This window comes from Rattus norvegicus, chromosome 10 (assembly GCF_021556685.1).
Source record: "Rattus norvegicus strain SHRSP/BbbUtx chromosome 10, alternate assembly SHRSP_T2T, whole genome shotgun sequence".
NCBI lineage: Eukaryota > Metazoa > Chordata > Mammalia > Rodentia > Muridae > Rattus > Rattus norvegicus.
The window spans coordinates 14,158,203-14,184,511 of NC_141543.1; the positions used below are offsets into that span (position 1 = coordinate 14,158,203).

The 26,309-nt window shown below is 43.3% G+C and overlaps 1 protein-coding gene across 50 annotated transcripts in view; it reads right to left on the bottom strand.

Moving 5' to 3' along the window:
• Window positions 1-26,309, bottom strand: part of Rbfox1 (RNA binding fox-1 homolog 1) — a 1,541,605-nt gene that overhangs the window by 55,309 nt on the left and 1,459,987 nt on the right. For all 50 annotated transcript variants that reach the window (XM_087571332.1, XM_087571337.1, XM_087571339.1 and 47 more), the window contains 1 exon segment: window positions 3,139-3,271. In XM_087571332.1, the coding sequence (XP_087427458.1) occupies window positions 3,139-3,271 (133 nt within the window).

Here is a 26,309-nt window from a genome sequence, read left to right on the forward strand (position 1 = left end):
GGTGCTCACAGGATAAGATCTTAATATGGAAGTCTGGAAAGAGATAGACATAATCTTGTCATCTAAGTCTTCTCTTCTGCGGTGCCTTGTCTGAACACCCATGCTTGGCAAGGACTCTTCTCTGGTAAACAGCCCTCTATTTTACCTATATCATGTCAGTTACAATCATCACCTTGTATATTGTGTCTAAATCCCACCCACAGAAACTCCTGGGAATGTGGTAAAGACAGCACACAACAGAGCATAAAATGTGGCTACTGCCAAGTGTGAGGTGCTTGGCTGGAGGGAGCTGGAGTAAAGGTGTCAGTTAAACTTAGCCACCTTCCTCCAATGGAGTTTGGAGACAGCAGCTTTGGGGCACTATGGTTTCTAGATCACCTCTATGGACACGGCAGGCCCTGGTAAAAGGTGGATCAGTAGCATCCTTGCCTATTGCTTCTACTCACCCCAGGCTTGGTTGTCTCCTCCTCTGAAAAAAAAAATCTATGCTCTGGGTACCCCTGTGTTTACTCTAAAAGATGGGCTGCCTTCCTTGTAATCGAAGTCAATGAATTCCATATTGAGAATTCTTTACAATTTGTGTGTGTGTGTGTGTGTGTGTGTGTGTGTGTGTGTGTGTGTGTGTGTCTATGGGTGCATGTGGTACTTGCATATGAATGTGTCTCTATGTATGCATGGAGGGCAGTGCAGGTCCTATGCATTTTCTATAACTCTCTAACTTACTATGTTGATACAGAGTCTCACTGAATTGGAAGCTTGCTCTGTTTTGCTAGTCTGGCTGGCTAGTTAGCTCCCAAAATGGGCCTATCTCCAGCCTGCAATGCTAGCCTCACAGACACACTTAGGCTTGCCTAGCTTTTTTACATGGTGTTACATTCAAACACAGGTCTTCATGCATGCTCTACCTCAGTGAGCTATTGCCCCAGCTTCTGACACTGACAATTTTGTTTAAACTTCTGACTCCAGAATTTTGGCCATAAGATGTTCTTGCAGCCCAGTTAAACTCAATATGTTTTTCTTATCACACACAATTATTTATGCTCTGTTGTGTCCCCTACATAGACCAATGGTGCATTTGTGCAAGCTGGAGAGTACAAGCCACTTTTGTATCCAAGATGGTTAGGAGGACTCCTGAAATATTACACTTTCATCCCTTTCAAAGGAGTCATGAACATGTTGTGTACCATTTGGAGGTGCCTGTTTCTCCCTGGCGAACGTGGCATTCATTAGTTATGCATGGTTATTCCAGGCAAAGAGCACATTCATTATAAGTTAGTAAATTTCAATTTTATAGCAGGTGTGCTATGTTGAGGTTTTTATAAATTGTTCACGGGAGGATAGGCCATATAATTTTACTTTAATTTTTTTTCCCGTTCAATATAGTAGGGAGATTGTGACTAGGGGTATAATACAGAAAAGCTACAATTACCATGTACTAAGATGATGATTTTTCCAGACAGAACAAAGTGGTATAAATGTGCTATTTTGCATTTATGGCTTATGAATCTTTCTTTAGCAGCAGCATAAACCCAGATGGTTATTTTTCTGTTTCTACTCTTACCCAGTGCCTTCCATAGCACACATATGGAACAGGCTCCTATGCTGTGGTGTCATACAGATTAGAGTCAAAGGTCAGGTCCTGTATAGCATACAGATAGATACATTGGAGGCATGGAGAGACTTTAAAGCCAGTTGGTTCCTATCTTGCTATTATCCACAGTCTCTCTTATTGTCATTCTGACCCAGTAAGAAACCTTGCTTGAATTCATCCTGATGATTTACACAAGAAACTCCACGTCAGTAATTCTGGTTCTTTTGTTGTCGTTATTCTCCCATTTTGGTGATTTCACCTCGCCTCATTCCTGCAGACGCTCCAGCCTGCAGGAGCCTTTGTCTTCTTTACACACTTCAGCTCCGGTCTTTTGGAGTGGGCGAGGTAGTGAATAAATGATGAGAAGAATATTTCCCTTTGTCATCAGGACAGCGAGTGAGCTGGGGTAATTGAGATTTCTTAAAAGATTTATATGCAGCAAAGCTTTTAAGAAAATGCTTTAACCCTTTTCAGATGGTCCTGAGCATAAACATATTCTTTCTATAGACCAAAAAGCTAGTCACTGGCCTAGAAAAGCTTGCATCAGATTCTCCTGAGTATAGCCAAATCAACAGAACTAAGTCCAGTACAATTTGAGCTTTTAGCCAGGCAATGCTTTACCCTGAGGGTGGGGCTATTGTAAGGATCACAGGATGTTTAAGCAGAGTTCGGAGGCAAGGATGTTATCTGCTTGATAGCATCACCCATGTCTATCCTGTGGTAACAAACACAAATATCTTAGACCTTGTCCTAGCATGGGGCCACTACCTTAGAGGACGTCCTTTTGTGCCCAGAGGTGAAGGAATGCCCTTCCAAGATTCCCTAATAGAAGTACCGAAGTGTCATTTCAGAGCAGCTTGCCTGTAAGTCAATCAACCTTTCTTTCCCTCCGTTTATCTCTCATTTCCTTCTTTCTTCCCAATCATTCCTAGATTTATAGATGTCAGTAACAATAGCCAATCACAGAAGGCCTCAGTTGGCAGTTGGAAAGAGAAAGGACAGGATGGGCTGTTTAGAGAAAGGCAAGTAAAAGGCAAATTAACTGTAATTGTATCCCTGTCTAGAATGTTTTGTTTGACTCAACACCTAATTTTCTCAGGCAAAAGTTCACACTCCTGGGAATGCAAAAATGTCTATGGGGAGGGAAGCAATATCACCCTAGTGAATTTTACGTATGGGAAACCTCATGTCCCTTTGCATTCAAGAGGTAAATACAGTCCAACCTCCTTAATAACCAGATGCTTGCAATCATCAGAAATACATTTTTGGCTGTAACCATTTCTCTGTTCTCCAGCATTCAGTCTCAAAGAGAATTTACATAACAACATGTGACATATAGAATGCTTAAAGGCACCAACCATGACCAGACAAATTACACTCATTTTTCAACACTCTTCACAAGGTGCTTTGCAGCAGGCGCATTAGGCTGCATGCTGGGGAGGTTCTGGTGGGGTGGTCAAGACCATCATGCACTCGCAAACACTCCGTGCCTCTGGGGAGGGAGAGCAGGTGCAGGGAGCCACCCCCCCAGAGGGTGCAACACTTACCCGCCATAGGCCGGGATTGGGGGTGGGGGCGCCGCAGCTCTGAAGGTGTTGTACACGGTGCGACCACGGCCTCGAAGGTGAGCCCCTCGGTATGCAGCTGCAGCAGTGGCGGCCGGATATGGAAAGCCAGGCACTATGGGAGAGGTGAGAGAACAGGACACCTTGAGACGCGCATGTAGTCTGGCAAGGACCATTTTCTGGGCCCTGTTTATGTGGCAAGAAGACGGGATGACCCATTCTACCCATTAGCAAGATTGAAAGGCAAACAGAAGTGCTACAAACCTGGAACAGAATCTGGTGAGCATGGCAGAGAGAATGACAGAAGTTTCTCACCATGGGGGTACATGAAATGACATACATTTACATAGAATTCCTGACAGCAGAAAAGCTCCCCACATAAACTTAAAATATGGAGAAGCAAACTGTAATACTTACATGCAATACCTTAATGAGCATACATGCATATATAGACACATATGTGAGTGTCTGTATTCATATATCTAGGTACGTGTCTGGGAAACCTCACGTCCTTTCGGAAAACATGTTTATATGATGAGGAATAGGGAAGGGAGTTATGCCTGGCAGTTCCTGAGTCTTTAATCTCCTCTTGGCAGGCCCTCCCACCCACATATGCAGATATGAACTCCTCTGGAAGGTCCAAGCAGCTATCAGGAAATGATTCTATAGCTTCCTGTCCCTTGCTGAGGCTTACACTGTTCTACCTGTGCTGTCTCTCCGGTTTACTTAAAAGGCATAGTACTCCAAACCCTATCCCATACAGAGACTAGGTTTCCTGAAAATGGTAAGGAAAAGCCACTGTCTGTAAAAGCCACAGAAACCAGAAGTGAAGGGCACACCAGGAACTCAGGAATTCTGCAACAGTCTCACACAACCAAGTTCCCTTTCCAAGGTTTCTGCAGGGCTGGTGACCAAGTGGGAACATTCTTGATCACAGCACACTAAAGACACTCTCCCCCTTGTGGGGCCTACGGCCTTTCACTATCGCCTTCAGGAGCAGAAGAATCCTGCCACGTGCATCTTTTATTCAAGAGTCATTCTCACACATGCTCAGGTATGGGTAGGGAATGTGGGAAGAGTGCACGTATGCGCACGCATGCACATGGGCACAGATGACATGCATGCCCCCCTACACACACCCAAGAAAGAAAATCTGAGAAGTATACATAGGGTCCCAGGAAGCACCTATTCCTTGGAGGTAGTGACCACACAGTGACCTTACAGGCCTTAGAACAAAGCCCTGAATCTATGCACAGAGTGGGTGGAGGAGATGAGGGCTGTCCACAGATCTGTATAAATTTCTAGCAAGGATTATTCCCTTGAGGTGAAGACCAACTGTCAGTGATTGTCTGGAATGTGGTACTTGCTTTTGAAGGTGGAGCAGAGTCTTTTGTGATACTTTTCTTTGCAACATGAGTAAAATACCAAGATCATAGAACAAAGACAGACTGGATTTATCCTCCTGTTTTGAACTGTTTTACAATTATGATTAAAGACAAAGTGTGTGGATTTATTGAACTCTCATGTCAGTCTCTAGCACCCAGGTTTCCTGGATTATGTTGCAACCAATATGGCAAAAATAGAGGCTCACGCCTTACTTGGCCAAGTAGGAATTCAAGCCAATGGCTGTGAGGCATAGGAGAGGTTTGCTTCAAGAACTGGGAGACAATGATTGGGAATGGTTTGATATTGATTCTGGCTAGCCACGGGATGCTTTGCATTTGTAAAGTGTGGAAAATAAGAATGTATAGTGTAGTTGAGTAGCTGGCTTGCCAGTGAGAGCACTCAGATATGATGCTGACCCATTTCTCACCCGCTCTATGGAGCCACAGGAGTGATGACCAGGCTTGACATGCCGTCTTGGAGGACTTAGCAGTAGAGGTATCATGTGAAGCAGAAGCTTGATGTTGGAGTGAAGAGAGCAAGTGCTGCTCAGAGTGGGGATATGAGGATCCTTTCTGTGTCCCTCTCTTTTGCTTGGGTGGGATAAGTGCTAGTACATATTGAGATGAGGTTCTGGGCTCTTCAAAGCAAAGCTCATTAGCACAATCCTTTTCCAGTGAAGGGGACACATGAATGGCTACAGAGAAATGTCTGATTCAAACATGGCTGCCAAGGAGGTCAAGTTTTTGTGAGCAAGTCAGAGCCTCTAGCGATGGGCAACAGCCCTCGTGTAGAAAGTGAGGCCCATACTAGTCCCCCAGAAGGATGGTTTCTGTTTTTCCTTCCATCCCTACTCCCCCATGGACATTTCCCCCTTCTCTCTTTTAAGACAGGCTTTCTTTGTGCAGCCCTGTATGGCTTGGAAGTTAGCCTTCACCTTCAGCAACACACTTGCCTTTGCCTCCTAAGTGCTAAACGAATGTGTGTGTGTGTGTGTGTGTGTGTGTGTGTGTGTGTGTGTGTGTGTGCATGGAGAAGGCAGTGAAAGCTTTGAATGGACATCCCATCTTTCTATTCTTCCCACCTACCTCTCACTTCTTTTCCCTCTCTTCCTCCCACCTACCTCTCACTTCTTTTCCCTCTCTTCCTCCCACCTACCTCTCACTTCTTTTCCCTCTCTTCCTCCCTCCACTCTTCCTTCTGCCTTCTCTATTCCTCCTGCCTCTCCTTATTTCCTTTCATCTTTCTACCCCCTTTCTCCTTTCTTTAACCCCTTCCTTTCTTTATTCTCATCTTTCCTTTTCCCACACAATGAAATTTCCTTTCTAAGACAGATGCTCTTGGCCTCCTGTGTCAAAATCAAGTAGCTTGAATGGCATAGAGAGAGAAGAAGCACTCTTGATTGTTGCTAGAGAGGAAGCTGCATTAGGACAGGGTTCTCCGTCTGCCCTGCTCTTTGGTCTGGATGTGCACCTGAGTCCAAACCTTGCTCATACTTTGGTCCCTAACTGCCTGCTTGCTTCGCCTGCTTGCTTCGAGGAGAGCACAGTCCCTTTTCTCCACTGACGGCTTTCTTTCACTGCCCAGACCTGCAGAGAAACACAGTGCAAAGGAGAGTCTGCCATGAGCCCTAGAAAGATCTTCCCTACTGTGGTCCTAAGAGGTGCTGAGAAATGGTCCAGATACGCCACCAGATATAGCATCCACAAGTTCCCAGAAGGAGGGACTGCTCAAACGAATGTGGCATTTACAAGTATTAATGTCCTCTGCTTAAGTCACTTGGGTTTTAGTATAGACGGCCTGTTTCAAAATGGTTCTTGATGCTCAGTTAGGAAAATGTTTGCTTTCACAGCATAGTAACCTGTGGTTTTGAGCCTTAGAATTTATATTTAAAAACAAATAATAACCAGGTACAAGAGTATAGACTTATTGTCTCAGCATGGAGGAGGTAGAAGCAGGCAGATAGATGTTGGCTTGTTAACCAGTTAAACCTAACCAGTGAGTCTCAGACCATAAGAGACCTTGCCTGAAAATAACAAGGTGGGCAGCCCTTCAGGAAGATTGGAACCCAGGACTATCCCCAGGCATGCACACACTCTCTCCCTGACCCGACACACAGAATGCTGCTTGTTCTGGGTAAACTCTCCCAGACAGGCAGTGCCTACTAAAAGCTATTTATAGCACTCCATCCACATAGCCCACAAGCAATGTCCTTCCTGCCCAGTCCAGACACAGCTCTCCCTGAGCACAGCAGTTGTGTGAAATGAGGGAGTTAATGCCCATCCATCTCCACCTGGTAAGACTTTTGGAGTTACTGCCTGTGTCTGTCCTCTGCTATTCTCCCTCCCATTCATGCTGATGACAACATAGCTATCGTGTGCCACAAAGTCACATAGTCAGTCTCAAGGGCAAAGAGCACATCTTTTCATTAGACTTCTTTTATTCTCCTACAGTGGAAAAAAGTGGAAATTTTCTTACTTGCTTACTGTGTGTAGTGGTTTATAAATGCTGACATGTGGTTAAATATATATTTGAAGCAATTACCTGGGCAGATACTCAGACACAGATTAAATACAACCGAACGGATTTATTCTTCAAATATGCAGGGGGGGGAAATCCCTCTTAATGTTTCATTTCCTCTGTGATACAACACTTATCTTGTTGAATTAAAAGTACTTTATCATCTATGTACATTCTGGTTCAAGAGTTTGTTTCCGGTAAAAGGATAATAAATGCTTAGTAAGTGCAATGTGGAATGCCGAGTTAAAAGCACATACAGTCTCCATTTCTGGAATGGAGTAAGCTAGTGCTAAAATAAAATTCATAAATACATCACCTTGGCTAATAATTCTATATAAACTGGGTCTGTGGTAATATTACCTGTAATACCAGCACTTAGGATGTTGAAGCAGAAGTACAGACACTGAGGCTAGCCTGAGCTACATAAAGAGAGCCCATTTCAAGGAAACAAAATAAAAGCCAAGCAACAAAGAACGATGCAAGGAAAACAAAATGATATCAGCTTCTTAGCATGTTTAGAGCCATAACTCTTGAGTTGTCTTCCCCAACCCCTGATCAATAACTTGAGGTTATTAAATACCTAAATAAAACCAGCACTGACAACGGTGATATTCAAGTTGATTTGTAGATGTAGGATTCAATTCTGGCTTTTTTTTCTGGATGGAGAAATGAGGGAGGGAAAACTCATACATACCCTCTTAAACATGGACAGTCTGAATCAATGAATCAATGTTTTGAAAGTCTGGTGTCAACAAAATAAAATTGGATTTAACTCATCAGCTTCAGTAGAACACCAGAAAAGCACAGGGCAGAAACAAAAAGTTCACTCTAGGTGTGTGACATGTGCCCATTTCCAGCTCTACTCAGCCCCCGATAAAGCCTTCCAATTATAGAGATGAACGTAAGAACAGGTAAGTAGAGGGTGGGGGTGTCACCTCACCCTTGGGAATAAGGAATTTTCTACATCATGGACACTCGATGGAACAGAAGGCTAAGTAAAAAAACAAGAGGTGTTCTGTGAGACTCAAGCGTCAAGGCAAATCAAGGGTTTTAAATGGAAGACATGTGGGTGTATCAAGCAGCCAAATGAGCCATTCGCCAGAGTGTCTACTGCTTCCTGCCACCTCTTCCGCAACAAACAAAGCTCGTGCCTCCAATGCTCTCCGTTCATGTATTTACAGTGACTAGCGCCTCCTCCCTCTCCGTCTCCTTTATGAACATGGTGCTTACCTTGGAAAATAAACACAAATGAGATCATTTCACCAGCCCGGAAATCCCAAGAGAAGAAACACAAAGCCAGTGGAAAATACTTGAGGGTTATAAACTGCATATTAAAGTTTTAGAGCTCTGGGAGAGGCAGAAGAATAGCAGATGCATACCGCAACAGGGGGGCAGATTCTGCAACACAGCCATAAAAATATACAGGCTGCTTTAATTGGCAATTATTCTTTGCATTTGTGTGCTGGCTTGAATTTGCATGAGATTGCCAGATGCCCGGTAAAGGTGTTGCCACCCGACTGTGGGGTTCTCTTTGTCTGGTGCCTCCCTACCACTTTGTGTTCTGAAACCCTGCTTCTTTCTCCACCCTTTGAAGATATGAAGACCTCCATGCACATGGTAATTTGTGGTTGAATTATTCTATAGGTAGTGGATGGTGGGAAGCATTCGAATGCTTGAATTTGGGGGTGCAAATGTGTCTTAAACAGCAGGTTCAGGATCTTGTTGGATTCCCTTGTGGCACACATCACATCTCATGTGTCAGACTATAAATTAAGATATGATGCCATCGTTAGTCAATGCACTGCACCACCATAAACAGCCAGCCTAGCTTTGGAGAGGCACCGTTGTGCAGGAAACATTTAGGTGAGAGGTCCAAAAATCTGATTACTTTCTCTAAATGGCCAAAAATGTTAACTTCTGCTTTCAAAATAAATCCAAAATGAGAGTTCAGCAAACTGGTTTGGAACACAGCGGCTCAAGCAAGACTAAATCACCCTTTTAAGTGGCATTGGGTGAAAATGTAATAAGACAGTTATAGGTCAAAATACAAAAGTCTTCTTTTAATGAAGTAATTTTTAGGTTTGGGAGGAGTGATTCATTCAGGCATTCATATAGGGACCTCAAACAGCTCTCGAATTTGTAGAATTTCTGGTTCTTTAACTCACACGTATTTATGTTTGAAACCCATTTATGTTTGGGATCCACCCCTGTTTCAGCACAAATGATGTTAAATGCTGCTGCTTGGAAGTGAATAAATCTACATTTTGGACAAACTGGTTCCTTATAGGACATCCTCATTTGAAATGCATTGAATGGGAAAACAAAAAAAAAATTCTAATTAATGTACAACTCTAATCACCATTCCCCACATGGAAGACTAATTTTTCACTGTTCATTTGCTTGGTTTAATCTCAAAACTGACATAACAGAAATGCAATGCCCTATAAATCTCCGCTCGTTTCTTTCTTTAATATTCATATTCCATTGAACTGCGGAGGCTTGTTGCTGCATTCGGCTACAGCATCCGAAAGTGTCGATAAAAATATTGTGAAAGGCAAGATGTGTTTTTTGCTGGCTGCGCTGACCATTTATTGGGGGAGGGGGGGCACAATAAATGGCTGGTGGATCCCTCGGCTGGCTGGCTGGTGGGTGATTAGTGATTAATTACCTTGCAGCAAATTGACACGGCACCAGGAAATTGACACAGCCCTGATTAATTAACTTTTTATGGGCGGTAGTTACTCACAAAACACTGCGCACCATAATTGAATCTCTTTACATAACAGTCATGGTACAAAAGTTTTACTCAAATCCAAATTAGCCAGAAGTTTCTAAGGCGGTTAGAGGTCTGATTAGGATGTGTTTGTAAGAACTGGCAAGAATTTGAACTTGGAGGGAGATGTGTGGTCTTGAAAGGAGATGGGGACAGGGCTGAGACAGGACACCATACAGGTTTGACTGCCAAGGCAGAATGTATTGATCTAAGTCTTCACTTGAGCTGGACTTTAAAAGGAGACTGAGATGTGTCGGTTTTTTCCAGGTAGACGTGGCTGCTGCCTCTCAGAGCTCTGGCAGATTCACTCCCTTTGTTTAGTCTGTACAGACTGACATGAGGCAAATTTGGGTCTGCTGTTGGGGTTCGTTTCCTTGCATCATTTCTTCCACCTTGTGCCTTTATGCTGACCACTCCATTTTCTACCATGGTTGTGTTTCCTCCTCCTGTCTGTCTTTTTTCCTGACAAGCTCTTTGACTGACACATGTCCTTTTACAGCTGTCTATTGGACTGTCCTGAAAGCTATATGTTGGGGACTACTGTGTCTCCAACATAGATAAATGGTCTGACACAAGGAAGCCATCCAAATGTCTTGAGTATATCAGAATTCTGCAGCAGTCCAGTTACAGACAAAACTGAGTGGCTGGGTAACCTCGAACTTGAAAGTCTTGTTAAGATGTTGCTTAGAGGTAGCTCACTCTAAGGAAAAGGTCTTGCTTGGTTCCTCAGAACTGGAGTGCTGAGAGAGATCCTGGACCTCACTTGTTAAACCCTAGACAGTGATCACTGGAGAATGCTAGCAAAGATGTGATCACAGTTGGCAGCACTCTAGCCTCTGAGACTCCATTATCAGATGGAAGGGATTCAACTGCATGATAACAGCTAGTGTTTATTAACACTTGCTAACTGCCAGATGCACAGGTTAACCCATTAGCTCTTTGAAAAACCACATGAATCTGGAGTATTGCTAATTTTTGCTTTCTTTGGGGCAATTGGAGTCTAGAGCAACTCGAAAGTCTCCAAAGTTGAGACTCTGGGTCTTATCTTTTCATCTGACCCCGAAACACCCCCACTCCCAGTTTTTTCTATGCTTGTTCTGTTTTCTTGAGGCTAACCCAGTGTGGCTTCCCTCTGCCTATTGCTTGCACAAGCTGCAACATTCTCTCCTGTGTTTCTACTACATCTGAGGAGGCAAGCAACAATGTGTCACGGGCTGGGCAAATCTGCAGAGAACTTCATTGACAAACTCCCTTGGTAGGGGCTATGCCATCAATGCCCTTATGTATTCGTATTCTGAAATTTCAAAACAGCTCTGAATCTTCATTGCTCTTTCAGTAGTTGGGACTCAGTTCACAGAGTTGGCCATAGATTTATGTTGGTAAAAATCCAAGGGCAATCTATTTTCCTTTCCTCCTGGAGTATATCTACATAGCTGGAGGTAAGCCAGTTTGTCATAAGTAAAGCGTTCAAGATGTAGAGACGTGTAAATCGCAACTAGGGTTAGCCCAGAGTAGTGTTGGTAGAGGTCTCTGTTGTACACACAAAGCTAGTTACTGTAAGTTCTCAGTGACTCTATTCCCCTATAGTACTTGAGTCTGGAAGATTGGAATACAAAACATATTTCAGAACTTGGCAGATGGCTTGCTGGTAAAGTAGGTACCCTGTAAGCAATGAGGACCTGAGTTCAAGCCCAAACCCTGCATCAAAAGCCATATGGTGATATAAGCCTTTAATACCAATGCTTTTGGGGTGGGGGTAGAGGCAGCCAGATTCCCAGAGGCTCTTTTCATTGGCCAGCCAGCCTAACATAATCAACACACTTGAGGCTAAGTGAGAGACTATGTCTCAAAAAGTAATATGGAGAAAGACAGAGGAAGACACCCAGGTCTACCTCTATCCTCCACAGACATGCACAGATGGGTGTCCACATACCCACATCCACTAAAAGCTCATTTCTAAGTCTGGGACTATTTGGATACAAAACTATCCTCCCACCTTGGGCTTCTATACTTACTGCCCTATATGAAGTGATTTGCTAATACTGTTTTCACACACTGTTCACCCATAGCTTGGTTTGAAACAAAGCTCCTGCTTGTACATAAATGAGTGAGCACTGGAAGAAAACCATACAGAAAACCAGCCACAGTGAACACAGGGGGATTTGTTCTGGATGGCAGGGTTGCTGTTCCCCAAGCACAAAGATTCCCTCACTCAAAACAGTCAATTCCAAAAGAACAAAACCCACACTTGTTAACCACGCACAGGAATCTTCTCAAATCATTCATCTGTGTGGAGCTGAGCAAGAAAGCGGCTTTGGGCTTACTAACCACCACACTGTTCCTACTTCCTGTGGAATCTAGCTGTTTTCTCTCCTGTGTTACGAATGCCAGCCTTAATAGAGCAGATGCATAGTGGGTGCTTTAAGGCCGCTGGGTGTTCGGTGCCACACTTCCTGTGGATAGGTCCTTGTGATCCCTCTGACTCACAGGTATTGACAGACCTTCGCCAGGCAAGATTTCTGTAACATTTCATTCAACAAAGTGGAAATGAATCTCCATGTTGGAGTGTTTCACCTGGCAGCACTGCAGCCGACATTGGCAAACGTGCCTTCTGTTGTTGGAGGGAGGATAGAAGTTGGAATGTAGTGTAATTTACATGGGGCCATAATCCCTTAGTTTGTCAAAATCAGCACCAGTATCAACGTGTTGTTGTTGTTATTGTTGTTGTTGTTGTTTTCTCTCACAAAACCATGAGGAGGTGCGGAAAGCAAATACTTTATATAAATAATGACTTTATGGAGCACATACATATACAGTAAAGGTTCAATTGTTAAATCATTCATGATCTATCTAACAGCTGGCTGGAACAGTGAGCTCGATGGATTGCCTCTCCAGGTAGGAAACAGGGCAAGTGAGATAAATTAGCTGCCTTCTGCTGGGCTGGATTACCCATGGTTCTCTGGGCTTGCTACAAGCTCTTGAGCTTGAGGTCCTTAGCGGGGAATGGGGGTGGGGGGAGTTGGCAGTGACTCACAAGACATGTATGGCACGCAAGTGCATTTGTTCATTTCACATCCAGCCATCACTGTGAGGAGATCTGTTCTGTCTGTCAGTGTTCAGTGCTGAGGCCATCTGCCACTCAGCCTAAGCATTTAGCTAAATAACAAAACAAAAAATACAAAACAAACAAAGAAACAAAAAGTGCTCTGAGCCTTTGATCAACACCCCAGACAAACAATATTAAACAGAGACAGAGTCTCTCACTGGCTTGGCACTAGTCAATGCCACCTCCAAGTTGGCTGTCCAGCAAGATCCTGGGATCTGCCGGTCCCCACATCCCCACAGCCGAGATTAGGGTATGCATCAATATGCCCAGCTATTCTTAATGTGCTTTGAGGACTGAACTCAGGCCCTCATGCTTGCATGGTAAACACTATACCATTGAGCGATCTTCCCAGTTCTTTCTTGTTTTCCCACAGAAAGAAATTAGTGGTCAAAAGCCTACATTCTGCGTGAACAACACCACTCTCCAAAGAGATAGATGTCACATGTGCATGCAGCCGGGATATTTGGGGCTACAGCTGCATCTCTGTGCCACTGCATTCAAGTTCTGTGGTGGCCATCATATGGCTTGGGATGGCTCTTATCCATAACTGATCACATGATTTAAGAAACTTGCCTCATCATTAAAGCAAAGGTTTCCATTCTTGGGTAGATATGAACTCTCCCAGATTCTCTTTCCTTGCATAAGAAGCAAACTCATCTTCCTTTGTGGAGTCTTTGTACTCAGTGGGGAAGTTTGCTCCTGATGAGGGAGAAGGGATTCGGCATCTCTGTAATCACAATGCCCATGCCAAGAGTCCTGGGATTCCTTTGTCAGCTCTCCATATACTCAAGGGCTCCTTCTCCCACCCGGGTCCTTGACTGCTTTGCTGCAGGTCTGCAGACCTGGGTGTTAGGGTCAGCCCCTGACCTGGTTCAACTTGGAATCCAAGCCTACTAGGATTACATCTCCAGCCCTCTGGCATCCACCACCCTCTGTTGCTCTTCGGGGACCAAACCTGCTTTTACTTTCACCTCTAGAACCTGTGTATTCAGAGATCTGAGCAGAGAGTGCTCTCCAACCACTCACTGTTTTTAAAATCCATAGCAGTTTCAAGGAGCAAAGAAAGTGCAGACCAGCACTGAGGAAAAAATAAACATAAGCTTCTCACACTACTGACAGTTTCTCTCGCGCCCCTGCTGGGGCTGGAGAGTGGGTGGGCATTTTCAAGGTGCTGAACCTGGGAGCAACTCTGGTGGTTGATCCTCTTAAGTAAATGTGAGCATTAGAAGAAAGAAAAGTCTCCTCTCAATGCTATCTCAGGCCTTGCTCCTTCCAGGGAATTCCCCTAGCATGTCTGCCTCGCTGCTTTTCAGAAACATCTCATCTCGGCCTTGTTCTCTGGCTTTGTGTGCGCTCGAATCCCAGGGCAGCATAGTTTATTGTTTTAATATCTGTCTGACACAAAGCAAGCGCAGCCTCCGGTGACTCCTTATCTGTCATATGTATTTCTGTGAAAGAAATATCAAGACAAATAAGATGTTTGGGGGCACACCACGGGATGGGAGCTTTTGCAACTGGCAGCCTTTCGCAAAAGGCAGACCCCCATTTGAAAATGACAAAAGCCACTCTTCTGCATTGAGATTAATAACCAAATGGAGAACGCAAGATAGTAGTCACATGAAAAAGAGCTGCTGGCTGTCAGGTTCTTCCCTTCAAAGAACTGAGGGATGTGGCTAGCCATAGTAGCACATGTCCACCATGCTAACTAGCTGTCCAGAAGCCGAAAGTAGGAGGATGAAGAGTTTGAAGCTAGACCGTGCTACCTTGTGGGGCCGTGCCTGAAAGTTGGGGAAGCAGCAGCAATAGTCAGATAGAAATGCTGTTTCAATTTTCCATGGAAAGAACATGGCCTGCATCCACCATGTGATAATGTGCTTTGGCTCTGACCCAGTCAGAGTAAGCCTGTCTCCAATGCCGATGAAGGTATGATGGTAAAAGGGATCGGAAATGCAAAAGAATTTGTTCTGTTCAAATATTTATTTTAATATTTTAAAGTTTTGTGTAAGTGGCCAGATGGGTGCACATAAAGGTGTCTGTTGAGGCCAGGGGCCTCCAAATCCACTTGGAGCTGTAGTTAGAGGCAGTTGAGAGCCTCCTGATGGGGATACTTAGGAACTGAACTTAAATTGTCTACAGCACACACTCTTAACCGTGAAACCATCTGTTCCCTCCATGAATCTGTTCTTAAACTGTGGTGTCTAAGGACAATACCTAAATGAGTGTTGGGACCATGAATGAGTGACCATGAATCAGATCCAAGTCGGTTCTTTGAATATATGAACATACGATTAAATGTATTATTTTCTATAGAAATAATTTGTGCAAGAGAGAGAGAGACAGAGAGAGAGAGAGACAGAGAGACAGAGAGAGACAGAGACAGAGACAGAGACAGAGAGAGGCAGGGAAAGAGACAGAGATTACATCATCACTGATTTCGTACATGGTACACACAGTAACTAAATAAGGAAATAAACAAATAAACAATATGGGCACGATCCTGGGGAATCAGGGCGGGTAGAGGAAAAGGCAGTACGTCACTGATATATAGATAATCCTAGATCTAAGTCCCAACAATCCTTCTGTGTCTGCCCCCTGCCCCAGGACTGGGGTTAGAGGTGTCCATGACTAACCTTTCTGTAACTACTGATAGATTTGAACTCAGGTCCTCAGGCTTCCTCAGCAAGTACTCCTACCCACTGAGCCATCCCCCCTAGCCTACGCTTGTTTTGAAATGTGATACAATTATACAAGATGCTAGAGTTACTCCAAGATGATTCTTAAAATAATTTTTGCTACCGCCCTCAGGTAGCAGCTACTTGGCCTGCCTTGCTTTAGTAAATAAGAGGTAATAAACAAGAGGGAGACTGGTGATGGAGAGCACTTGGGGCAAGCCTGGCTGCAGATTATTCTTATAAATGAAATTGTACTGGAACTCAGCTATCCACTTATGTACAGGCGTAGTCTCTGGTGACCTGTAAGTCGTCCATGTCAAAGCTGGAAGAGCAGATGCTGACAGGTTAAACGTGGTTGTCCTTCTGAAGAGCAGCTCTGTGAGGCCTCGGTCAGACATGAAACAAACAAACAAACAAACAAACAAAAAACAAAAAACCAAACTCTTCTCCCAAATCATGGGATAGGGATGAGAAAGCAGGATCTTAGCCCAATCAGAGGTGCTAGACAGCTTGTTTAGTGTCCCGGAGAACGGTCTCTGCTCTGATATTTCAGGAGTCCAGCATGAGGTTCTTTCCATTCTCTGGGGATCAAGTGTTAAAGGTATTTAAGAGAAGATACTGTGGGGGTCAGAATATGGGAGAACAAACCACATAGTTCTGCCACCGTTAGTCCCTCTGAGCCTGAGTTTATATTAACCGTGGGTATTTCTGAGGATCGTAGGAGAAGGGTTATTAAAATGTTCCAGCAATGACCTTAGGTAAAGTCAGTAAATAGCCACTTCCTCTCATTGTTTCGGGTCTACCAGTAGGTACAGCCAACTAAGACCATTACACTTGGGGCTATCAGTTGGGAGGGACTCCAAAATTCAGTAATCAGTGGTTTTCAATCAGTATTCTGAAAAAGTTATCCAAGGAGACCAAACAAAATGTACAGCAAAACATGCACTACTGAGGCGATATACTGGATTCAGTCAGCAAAATAAAAGAACTAATGTCTCTTCTTGCCTCTGTGGCAAATTTCAATATTTATTCCTCGTGGATCTTTCCCATTAATCTTTGAATTTAACAGTATTATATGAAAGCATTACCATCTCATTTCATCCTCTTTTTCTAGGTGCTCTTCACATTCTGTCTGAAGTTTGCATGCCTGTCTGAAGTTTGTTTTGGTCCTGGCATTAGTTCTATTACACAGCGCCTCCAGAAAATATTAGGAAAAGCCATCTTCCAGGCAACCAGGAAGCTGCCCAGAATGAGCATCAAGAGAGAAAGCCCATCTCTCCAAACCGAGGTGTCAGCACAGTGACCCTCATGGGCTCCTCTGTGAACTGAGCAGAGTCTCCTGACAGTGTCTGTCTTGGCGAGAAGGAAGAGGCAGCTCTGAGTTAATCTTGGGCTTCACTTTAATTACAGAAACCAACAGCAGCACCTTCTGTGGTCTGAGTATAGGATGGTGCAGCTCTGATTTATGCCTGCTTCTGCCAGGTAATTTATTGTTTTAGGGGTGTTACACAGTCACTTCCATAAAACCTGAGCTCCATATATCAATTAAAAGTACGCCATGACCACTTGCCCTTGAGATTCACAGGAGTGAAAAGAGCAGGCAGTTATTCTGTGGTTGGGGAATATTGAAGTTTCTGAACATTTGCTTCTAATCTCTTGGTTTCTACAGAGTAGGACTACAGACAAAAAAAATGCCTCCTTCCTGTCTGCCTTTACTGTTTGTCCCACATGGTTGCAATGTACAGCTGTGGCCCCTTTAGAACTATGAAAGCACGCATGTGTGTATTGGGGACAGATGGACCCACACAGATATTCCTACAGGAGTATGCATCTGCAACTCTGCGGATGTGGTCGTTCTCTGTGCAGGTACTTGATACCAACTGACATGGCCCCTTCTACTCCAGACCGGAGTGCTGATGTTCTGGTGTTTACTGGAATATTTGGATGTAGGGCTTTAGAGAAGCACTTAGGTATTAGATGAGGAAGTCCTCAGAAAAATGTTGGTTAGAGAAAGATATGTATACTAGCTTCTGCCTGTTCTCTTTACCAGGTAAGGATGTATGAAGGTAGACATTGAAAGCTAGGGCAAGAGCCATCATCAGGACCCAACCGTGCTGGCACCTTGATCTCAGGTGTCACCTTACTGCGTAATGAGGAAATAGATGTCAGTTGCTTAGGCAGCCCAGTCTATGACATTCTGCAATAATATCAAACTAATGGGCTCCTCAAGAGAATTAGAAAAGTGTGCCATGAAATTTAAATCTGACAATATGAGAAAAGACAGATAAGTCTGCCTGTACAATTAAAATTGTATAATGGCACCCAAGTAACATAAGAAAGGTACGCTTCAATATCAATACTTGTCACAAACAACAATGATAAACAATAAAAAGAACTGGAATTTATAAGAGGTTAAGTGCAGTTTGCAATTAAATGTGTGAAAGATGATGCTTACAGTGAGGAAGAAACTCATGTAAAAGAGAAGAGAGATGTTTCCTTTCCCCTGTATAATCTGCAGCATTGACAGACCCAAACACATCATTGCAGAGGGGCCCATTTAGATGTGTGCAGAATTCTATGATTGGGGCTACAGATGAGGGCTCTGAAGCAGGGTATGGAAGTCCGCTACTACAAATATGTCTGCCACAACTTTGGTGCAGGATGTGGAAGGAAGTGGGTTGTTTTGTCTGGATCTGAGTGATGGGTGATAACCTCAATGAAATGGCTTGGCAATATCAAAGGGGACTCAAGGTGAGGGTCACAGCATAGTAAATAAACCTAATGTGTATATGAGTACTTGCCTCTAAATGAAAACACAGGACTAATGCTTTCCTCGTCCATTGCAGAGTGTAGTCCTTAAATCCAAATGGGAGAAAAAGAGAATTCTATAAAGTCACACAGACTACTCTATAGTAGAAAAAGATCCTATTCTAAACGTACGTATGCGTGTGCATATGTGTGTGTGTGTGTGTGTGTGTGTGTGTGTGTGTGTTCGTTCATGCGCATGCATAGGGGTGCATCCTGCTTCGTAGGACATGTAAAATTCCAATTTAAAAATTCTATTCATGATAGACCCTGTTTATAAGCACACCATAGCATCAGTAATAGTGTCAGAACTTGTGGCTTCCCCTGAGCTGAATCCCAATTTGGGTCTGTCACCAGACCTCCTTTTCCTCAGGTTCTTCTCCATTTTTGTCCCTGCAGTTCTTTCAGACAGGAACGATTCTTGGTCAGAGTTTTTGACTATGGGATGGTAATCCCATCCCTCCACTTGATGCTCGCTCTGTCTTTCTACTGAAGGTGGACTTTAAAAGTTCCCTCTCCCCACTGAAGGGCATTTTGTCTAAGGTCCCTCCCTTTGAGTCTTGAAAATCTCTCACCTCCCAGGTCTCTGGTATATTCTAGAGGGTGCCCCTCACCTCCTACGTCCCAATGTTATCTGTTTTGATTCTTTCTGTTGGCCTCAGGACTTCAGTCCTGTTCCTCCTCCCCACAATACCTGATCATGTTCCCCTCTTCCCCTCCCTTGTCGCCTTTTCCACCCAGGTCCTTCTCCCTCCCTCCTTCCCCTTTCCCTTCCTGTGATTGCTCTCTTCTCCCTCAAGTGGGATTGAGGCATCCTTTATTAGCCCTGCTGCTTGTTAGCCTTCTTGAGTTCTGTGGGCTGCCCTCTGAAAGGCCCGACAAGCATCTGCAAGAGTCAGAAGCAGATATTTACACCCAACCAATGGACAGAAGCTGCTGACCCCTGTAGTTGAATTAGGGAGAAGCTGGAGGAAGGTGAGGAGCAGGGCAGCCTTGTAGGAAGACCAGCAGTCTCAACTAACCTGGACCCCTGGGATCCCTCAGACATTGAGCCACCAACCAGGCAGCACACACCAGCTGAGATGAGGCCCAGCAGGGGTCTGGACTCAGTCAGAGAAGAGGCACCTAATCCTCCAGAGAGACTTGGGGCCCCAGGGAGTGGGGAGGTCTGGCAGGTAGGGATGGGAGTGGGGACATCCTCTTGGAGACATGGGGAGGAAGTGTGGGATGTGGAACAGTTGGAGGGTGGGCCAGGAGGGGGATAAAGTCTGAACTATAAAAAAAGATTAAAGAATAAATAAAAAATTTAAAAAATCTATTCATAAGCTTATGAGAAAACAGTATTGGTGGCCTTTACTGTCATATACAAAAGAGACGATCAAAAGCTATCACTCCATTTGCTCGCCCAAATCAGGTTTTATCCCTTTGTGGAATCAGAGATTGCCTTCCAGAGGGCATCACTTCCATCTATAGCACTTTGAGCTACCTTCCATTCCTCTTTGCAAGAAGCTAAACTTGGGGTTATTTAGTAACATATCAAGAAAAGGAAAACATCAAGTATGTCATCAGCCTTGCCCTGCCCACTTCAAAACTTTTCTTACAAAGGACCACATGTATCACAGCCTGTCTGGTGACATTCATAGTAAACATGTCACATTTGTAGGAACGCATCCTGCCTAAATTCTTGATGTTTTGCTCTGACTTTAATTGAGAGTGGTTTAGTAGGACATACAGGAGGCTATACAATTTCCTGTGACACTTTTAAGTCAGCATAAACGGGGGTGGGGGGGAGAGCAAAGGGGCTGGGTTGAATTGACAGGCAGCCCTGAGTGACATATCTCCCTCTTAATGCTGTCGCATATCGTTAGTCACATCAGGAAGATTTACTTAGTATGGCAAACATTATGCAACAGTGTATCTTTTAAAAGCAGATGACTTCACTGGGAATTATTTTCATTACAGGCTCATCCAGCAGGGTTCCTTTAAAAACTGTCTCCCCTACTGCATGTAAGGGTGTTATTTACAGATAATTATCTACTGGCTAAGAATATGGACAATTTAATTTGAAAACATTTAAGGCTAATTTAAAAATGGAGAAAAACCCTATTGAGAATTCTGTTGAGATCTGTACCCCACTTTACAATCGGATTATCTGGTTTGTTGATATTTAGTTCCTTGTGTTCTTTATATATTTTGGATATGAGCCCTCTTTCAGATGTGTGGTTGGTAAAAATCACTTCCTGTTGTTCAAATGGTGACATCCTTTGCCTTACAGAAGTTTCTCAGTAAAAAAAGTTTCATGAGGTTCTATTTATTAATTGTTCTTTGTGCCGTGTTCTGGGAAGAAGTCTTTTCTTGTGCCAATGACTTCGGCGCTGTTATTCCTCACTTCCTCTTTCATTAGGTTCAGTGCATCACGTTTTATGGTGAGGTCACTGGTCCATTTGGTGTTGAGTTTTGTGCAGGGTGAGAAGTATGCATCTATTAGCATTCCTCCACATGCCAACATCAAGTTTGACCTGCACGATTTCTTAAAGATGCTTATGCCCCAGTGTGTACTTTTGGCTTCTTTATTAAAAACAAACAAACAACAAACAAAAAACGTTGGTCTGTGTGCGTCTAGATTTATATCTGGGTTTTCAATTCGTTCCCACTGATCAGCAAACATGTCTTGTTTCTGTGCCAGTACCATCCTGACTTATTTACTGTAGCTTTGTGGTGCAACTTGAAATCGGGGAAACTGAAATGACTGGGAAACACTTAAGGAAGTGTTCAACATAGCCACTCTAATGGATGCAAGACGGAATCTTGAAGTAGTTTTGCTTTGCGTTTTGCTCATGGCTAACATAGTCAAAACAGGTAAGAGAGCACACGGGTGAGGATGGTAGATTAAAATGAGGATGCACACGCTGTTGGCGGGCAGGCAAACTCAGACCATGGGAGAACTGTATGGCAGTTCTTGAAGACAATGGGAATTAATTGGTCTCAAGATCCCTCTCTAGCATTCTTTAGCATATCCACAAAGGGTGCGGTGACCGAGAGACACTCACTCAACCATGTCATCGCTGCTCCTCTCATAACAGACAGAACTGGAAGCCATCTAAATGTCCCTCAACACAAACATGGAGATTTTAGTGGAGAACATTTAAACAATGAAGTATTACTCAGTCATTAAAAAAAAAAAAAAAAAACCCTAACATTGTGATAATTGCAGACAAATGGCTGGAACGAGAAAAAAATCATTCCAAGAGAGGGATCCCAGCCTTAGAAGGACAAACATGGTATGGGTTTGCTTTTGTGTGGGTAATATGTTAAGTCCATGAAAACCAAGATACGGTCTGTGGAACAATATAGGGTAGGTACAGAGTAAGGAACTAATGGAACAGTTCCTTAATCTAGTTCCCTTAGGAAAGGGAAATAGAACAGATAACTATGGGATGGACTAGGGCAGAAATGGAAATGAGAGGGGCAAAAGGGAACTGAGGAAAGGTGGTTATGAGTGGGAATAAAAGAGAGACAGCTGAAATTAAGGGGCATTTGAGAGTAAGATGAAAACCTACTATAGTAGAAACCTTCTAAATTATATACATATATGAAAGTGATCTAAATTAAATTGCCAAATAATGGGGGATACAGAGTCTGAACTGGCTATCGTAAGGTATCAAAGACACTCTCAGTGTGGGCACTGATCTAATTGAGTTGCTGGCCAAAGGGGCCCCTTGGAAACTCTCAAACAGCAGAGGCTATTGCCAGGACTAATAGAAGTTGTTATCCACAAACTGACTGAAAGCCCCATGGTTGACTACAATAGCTACAAAAGTCACCGAACGTGGAAATGTCCATCTGCTGCCCCCATAGAGCCACCGTATGTTCTACTGTATTTGGTATATGAAGGTCCTCTATTTGCCACCAAAGGAGAAATGTAAACACTTATCTAGCCACAAATGCATTGATCTATTTTAGAGTACTGCTAGCAACATATGCTAAAGCAATGGTGGCACGAAGCTGTGGGGATAACCACCAACTGGTGGACTTAAGGTCCACTCAACAGGAGGGAAACCATACCCATCACTGCTCAGGTAACAAGAACCTGAGACTAGGGAGCCCAGAGTCCTTGAGTAATGACTAAATCATTCTGGTCTTAAAGCAACCCCAAGCAGTGATAATGTGACTCCTAACGGCATTCTGCGGTCCGCATAGATCAGTGACACTCAGCCATCATCAGAAAAGCTTCCTGCTGTACCAGATGGGAACACACACAGAGACCCACAGTCAGACACTAAGCAGAGAATGAGAGACCTTGGAACACTTGGGCCTAAATGAAATGTTTCCATCAAATCCCTCCCCTCAGAGGTCAGGGAATCCCACGAAAGAGGAGGTGGAAAGAATTTAAGAGCCAGTGGGAATGGAGGGTACTAAGGAAGAAAGGCCCTTTAAATCAACATGAGTAAACCTCATATAAACTCACAGAGACTAAAGTAGCATACACATGACCCGCATGGGTCTATACTAGATCCTGGAGATATATATATATATACATATATATATATGTATGTATGTATGTATGTATATATATATATATATCTTCCATTTAGGGTTTCTCTGAGTGTGTGGTTGAGGGGGCCTCTGGTTCTTGTGCCATCTCTTAGGCATTCTCCTTCTGTTGGTTTGTCCTGTCACGCTGGTTCTTGTGCCATCTCTTAGGCATTCTCCTTCTGTTGGTTTGTCCTGTCAAACTTTGATTTCATAGTTTTAGTTTTATCTTATTGTATTTTATGTTATGCTTTAAATGAATGGATGAAAGATTGAAGGAAAACTAACCACTAGTGTAAGTGTTAACAACTGAATCGTCATTCATCCCTGCTGGGAGAGGAAAATCAGTTTTCTCCAGTGAAATGACAACCACTCCAGGGCAGGCCTCAAGTTCAGAAGTAGTTGACCAACATGTAACAAATCTCACAGGGTTGCTTTGTATGTGTGTGTGTGCGCTTTTATTTGGTTCAGTTTTGTGGTTGATTTTGATTTACATCATTTTAATTTGTTTTCTTGGTTTTGGAGGAGTTTGTTGTTGTACTGGGTTCTTGTTTTTTGTTACTGTTGTTCTGTTTTGTTTTGTTTTAGAACTTAAAGTTGGGTAGAGAAAGAGGATGTAGAAAGGCTTGAGGAGTAGAAGAATATATCCAAAGTATATTTAAATTTAAAGATTGTTTTAAGTAATAAAAAGCATAATAAAGGGCCGGAGAGATGGCTCAGTGGTTAGGGGCACTGACTGCTCTCCCAGAGGTCCCGAGTTCAGTTCTCAGCAACCACATGGTGGCTCACAACCATCTGTAATGGGAGCTGATGCCCTCTTCTGGTGTGTCTGAAGACAGCCACAGTGTACTCACACACATAAAGTAAATAAATCATTTTTATAAAAAGCACAATAAAATGGAGAGAGCCCAAGTTTGATGAATAGTATCAGAAGTCAATTTACACAAGGACAATCTACAGAGTCTAACTGTCATATACATTTTTTCCTTCAGGAACATAACTTACAGAAAAAAAAGAGAAATACCTGAACTTTCGAGATTAAAAAGGGTACCCTAAAACACTGCTAAGAAGTAAGGGAGCCTCCATTTGAAAGAAGATGCAGAAATCCTACTGAAAGTCTCTGTCTCATTCAGGTCTCGGAAACAAGGGAAGATGGAGCCCTGTGAGAGTCTCACCTGAGAGCAGAGGACCCTGGGCCAGTTGACTGGATGCTTTTAGAGCAGGAACTACAGCTTGCTCTGGATAGGTATTTTTGCCTCGTAAGAAAGAGCAAACTAGGATGAATCTTGTGAAGGTGCCAGCTTTCTGCAAACAGTGGGACTAAAAATCAATGGAAGAGAGAGGAAGCCTGGGCAGGGCACCCCAGAGTTGTGAACAACTTTTCCTGTCACTAGTGGAGTTCCTTGCTCTGACACAATACTCAACCAGCTTGCCAATCTGAGTATCGTTGCTTAAGATTAAATTCCCAGACAAGATTCTTCGTAAAGGAAACTAGGTTGTGCCTCTTTTAAAAATTTAAGAAAAAATGAAATTAGCTATTAATTGCTTCCTGTAAGACTGCTATAGAAAAGGGCATTGATTTTAATATATTTGAAAATAATTGCTAGGAACCTGAACATTCAACAATTGGGGCAACAGATTAAAATATAATTAAACAATAGCATATGAAGAGGCCATTAGCATAAAGGTCACATGGCCGATTCGCGACAATAAGAAGTTGAGGATGTGTAGGCGAGCTGACTGACGTTACTAAAAATAGGAGTAGGCAAAGCTTGAGGAATATATGGAAGGCGGTGATGTCACCACATACTTTCAGGACTAACAGACCCTTTGCAGGAAAGTTTGGTCACTGCTTCTGTATAGCTTATATATCAGGCCCCTATTAAGACCATATAAAATATACATTTTCTATAAGACAAGTTCTCACTACATAGGCCTGGCTGGTGTCGACCTCATCATACTCCTGCTTTTCTCATTCGCCAGTGCTGGAATCAAATCTATGTACTGCCACACCTGGCAATCATACACGTGTCACTCAGTTTGGTTTTACAGCCCTTATAGAATGGGTAGGGAAGGGGTCTAGCTTGTGGCTTTAATTTTCTGTCTCCTGACATCATTTCCCCCAACAGAGAGTTTGTGTGATATTTTTATATTTGATATAAAAAATATGACCCAATTTGCTTTAGAACAGCTAGAAAAATTCAAATTAGTATTTTCCAAGGTTGTATCTGGGAAGAGAATCACTGAGTATACAGAGCCAATCTGTCTAATCCGTTAACTGACTGCTTGCCTCATGTGGCTAACTAACTTGATGAGTTCAAATAAGTATTGTCTCCAAGACCCACCAACACTGTCCTAGAGAACACATATGTAGAGTTTTTTCTAGGAGTTCTGTGGACCAATAGAAACACTATGCATAAACGATTCTCCAGAAAACAGATTAGAAACATGATGGGCCGACAAGTGGAAAGAACCAAATGTTTGTAAATGAACACTGAGGAGCTCCCATGGCTCGAGATAAGTAACTGTTTGTGGTGCCCGGACTCCCTCACCTGCAAAGCAAGCAGTGTAGTACCTACCTGGAGCAGACATGGAGAAGTCTAACGTCTATGGTGACTCACAAGGGAAAATCTGCCTCCATTCGGAAAGAACCACTTCTTGTCAGGGTTTAGAATTCCGTGAGGCACAGAAAAATATCCCCATTTAACCAGCTCAAAACTGTGTTTCAATATGAAACAGCCGCCAATCTCCATGTCCTATACAATTACACAACCAGTGTGTCCCAGGATTAACTATTACAGGTTGGGACTCGGGTGACCTCTCTAGTGTATCTCACTTGTACACTCTCAGGACTTAAGTATCTCATTTTTCCCAGCAATGAGAAATCTCCTTGCTTTCATTTTTGTGACTATCATGACCTTCTACTTCAAGACTACTCTTCTTTCAGAAGCCTATTGGCCATCCTAAGGGCCTTCAGATTCCCTTTTGGCCACTAGCTCTGAAGAGGACACATTTGCCAACTAAGGAAATCACCCAGCGCTACATAGAGTCTCTGCATTAGATAGTAAATAAGGACTCAGTGCTGACTAAGATACAGAAGGAGGCCCAAAGGGCCAAGGTTTGGCTTTGGTGGTCCAGTCTGCTCTGGAATCAGGGAGGGTGCTCGCCAGGATTTCCTTCCAAGTTTATGTTTAGTCACCTGCCCTGGCACTTGATGGCTATATTTACATCTAGATGTGTTTATATACATATATACAATTTAACTGGAGTGTTTTTGAATAGCTGTTTTCCAGTTAAATTGGAAAAAAAACCCTTAATTTAACTTCCCCCACATTGGACTCATAAGCCTTGCAAATGAGTC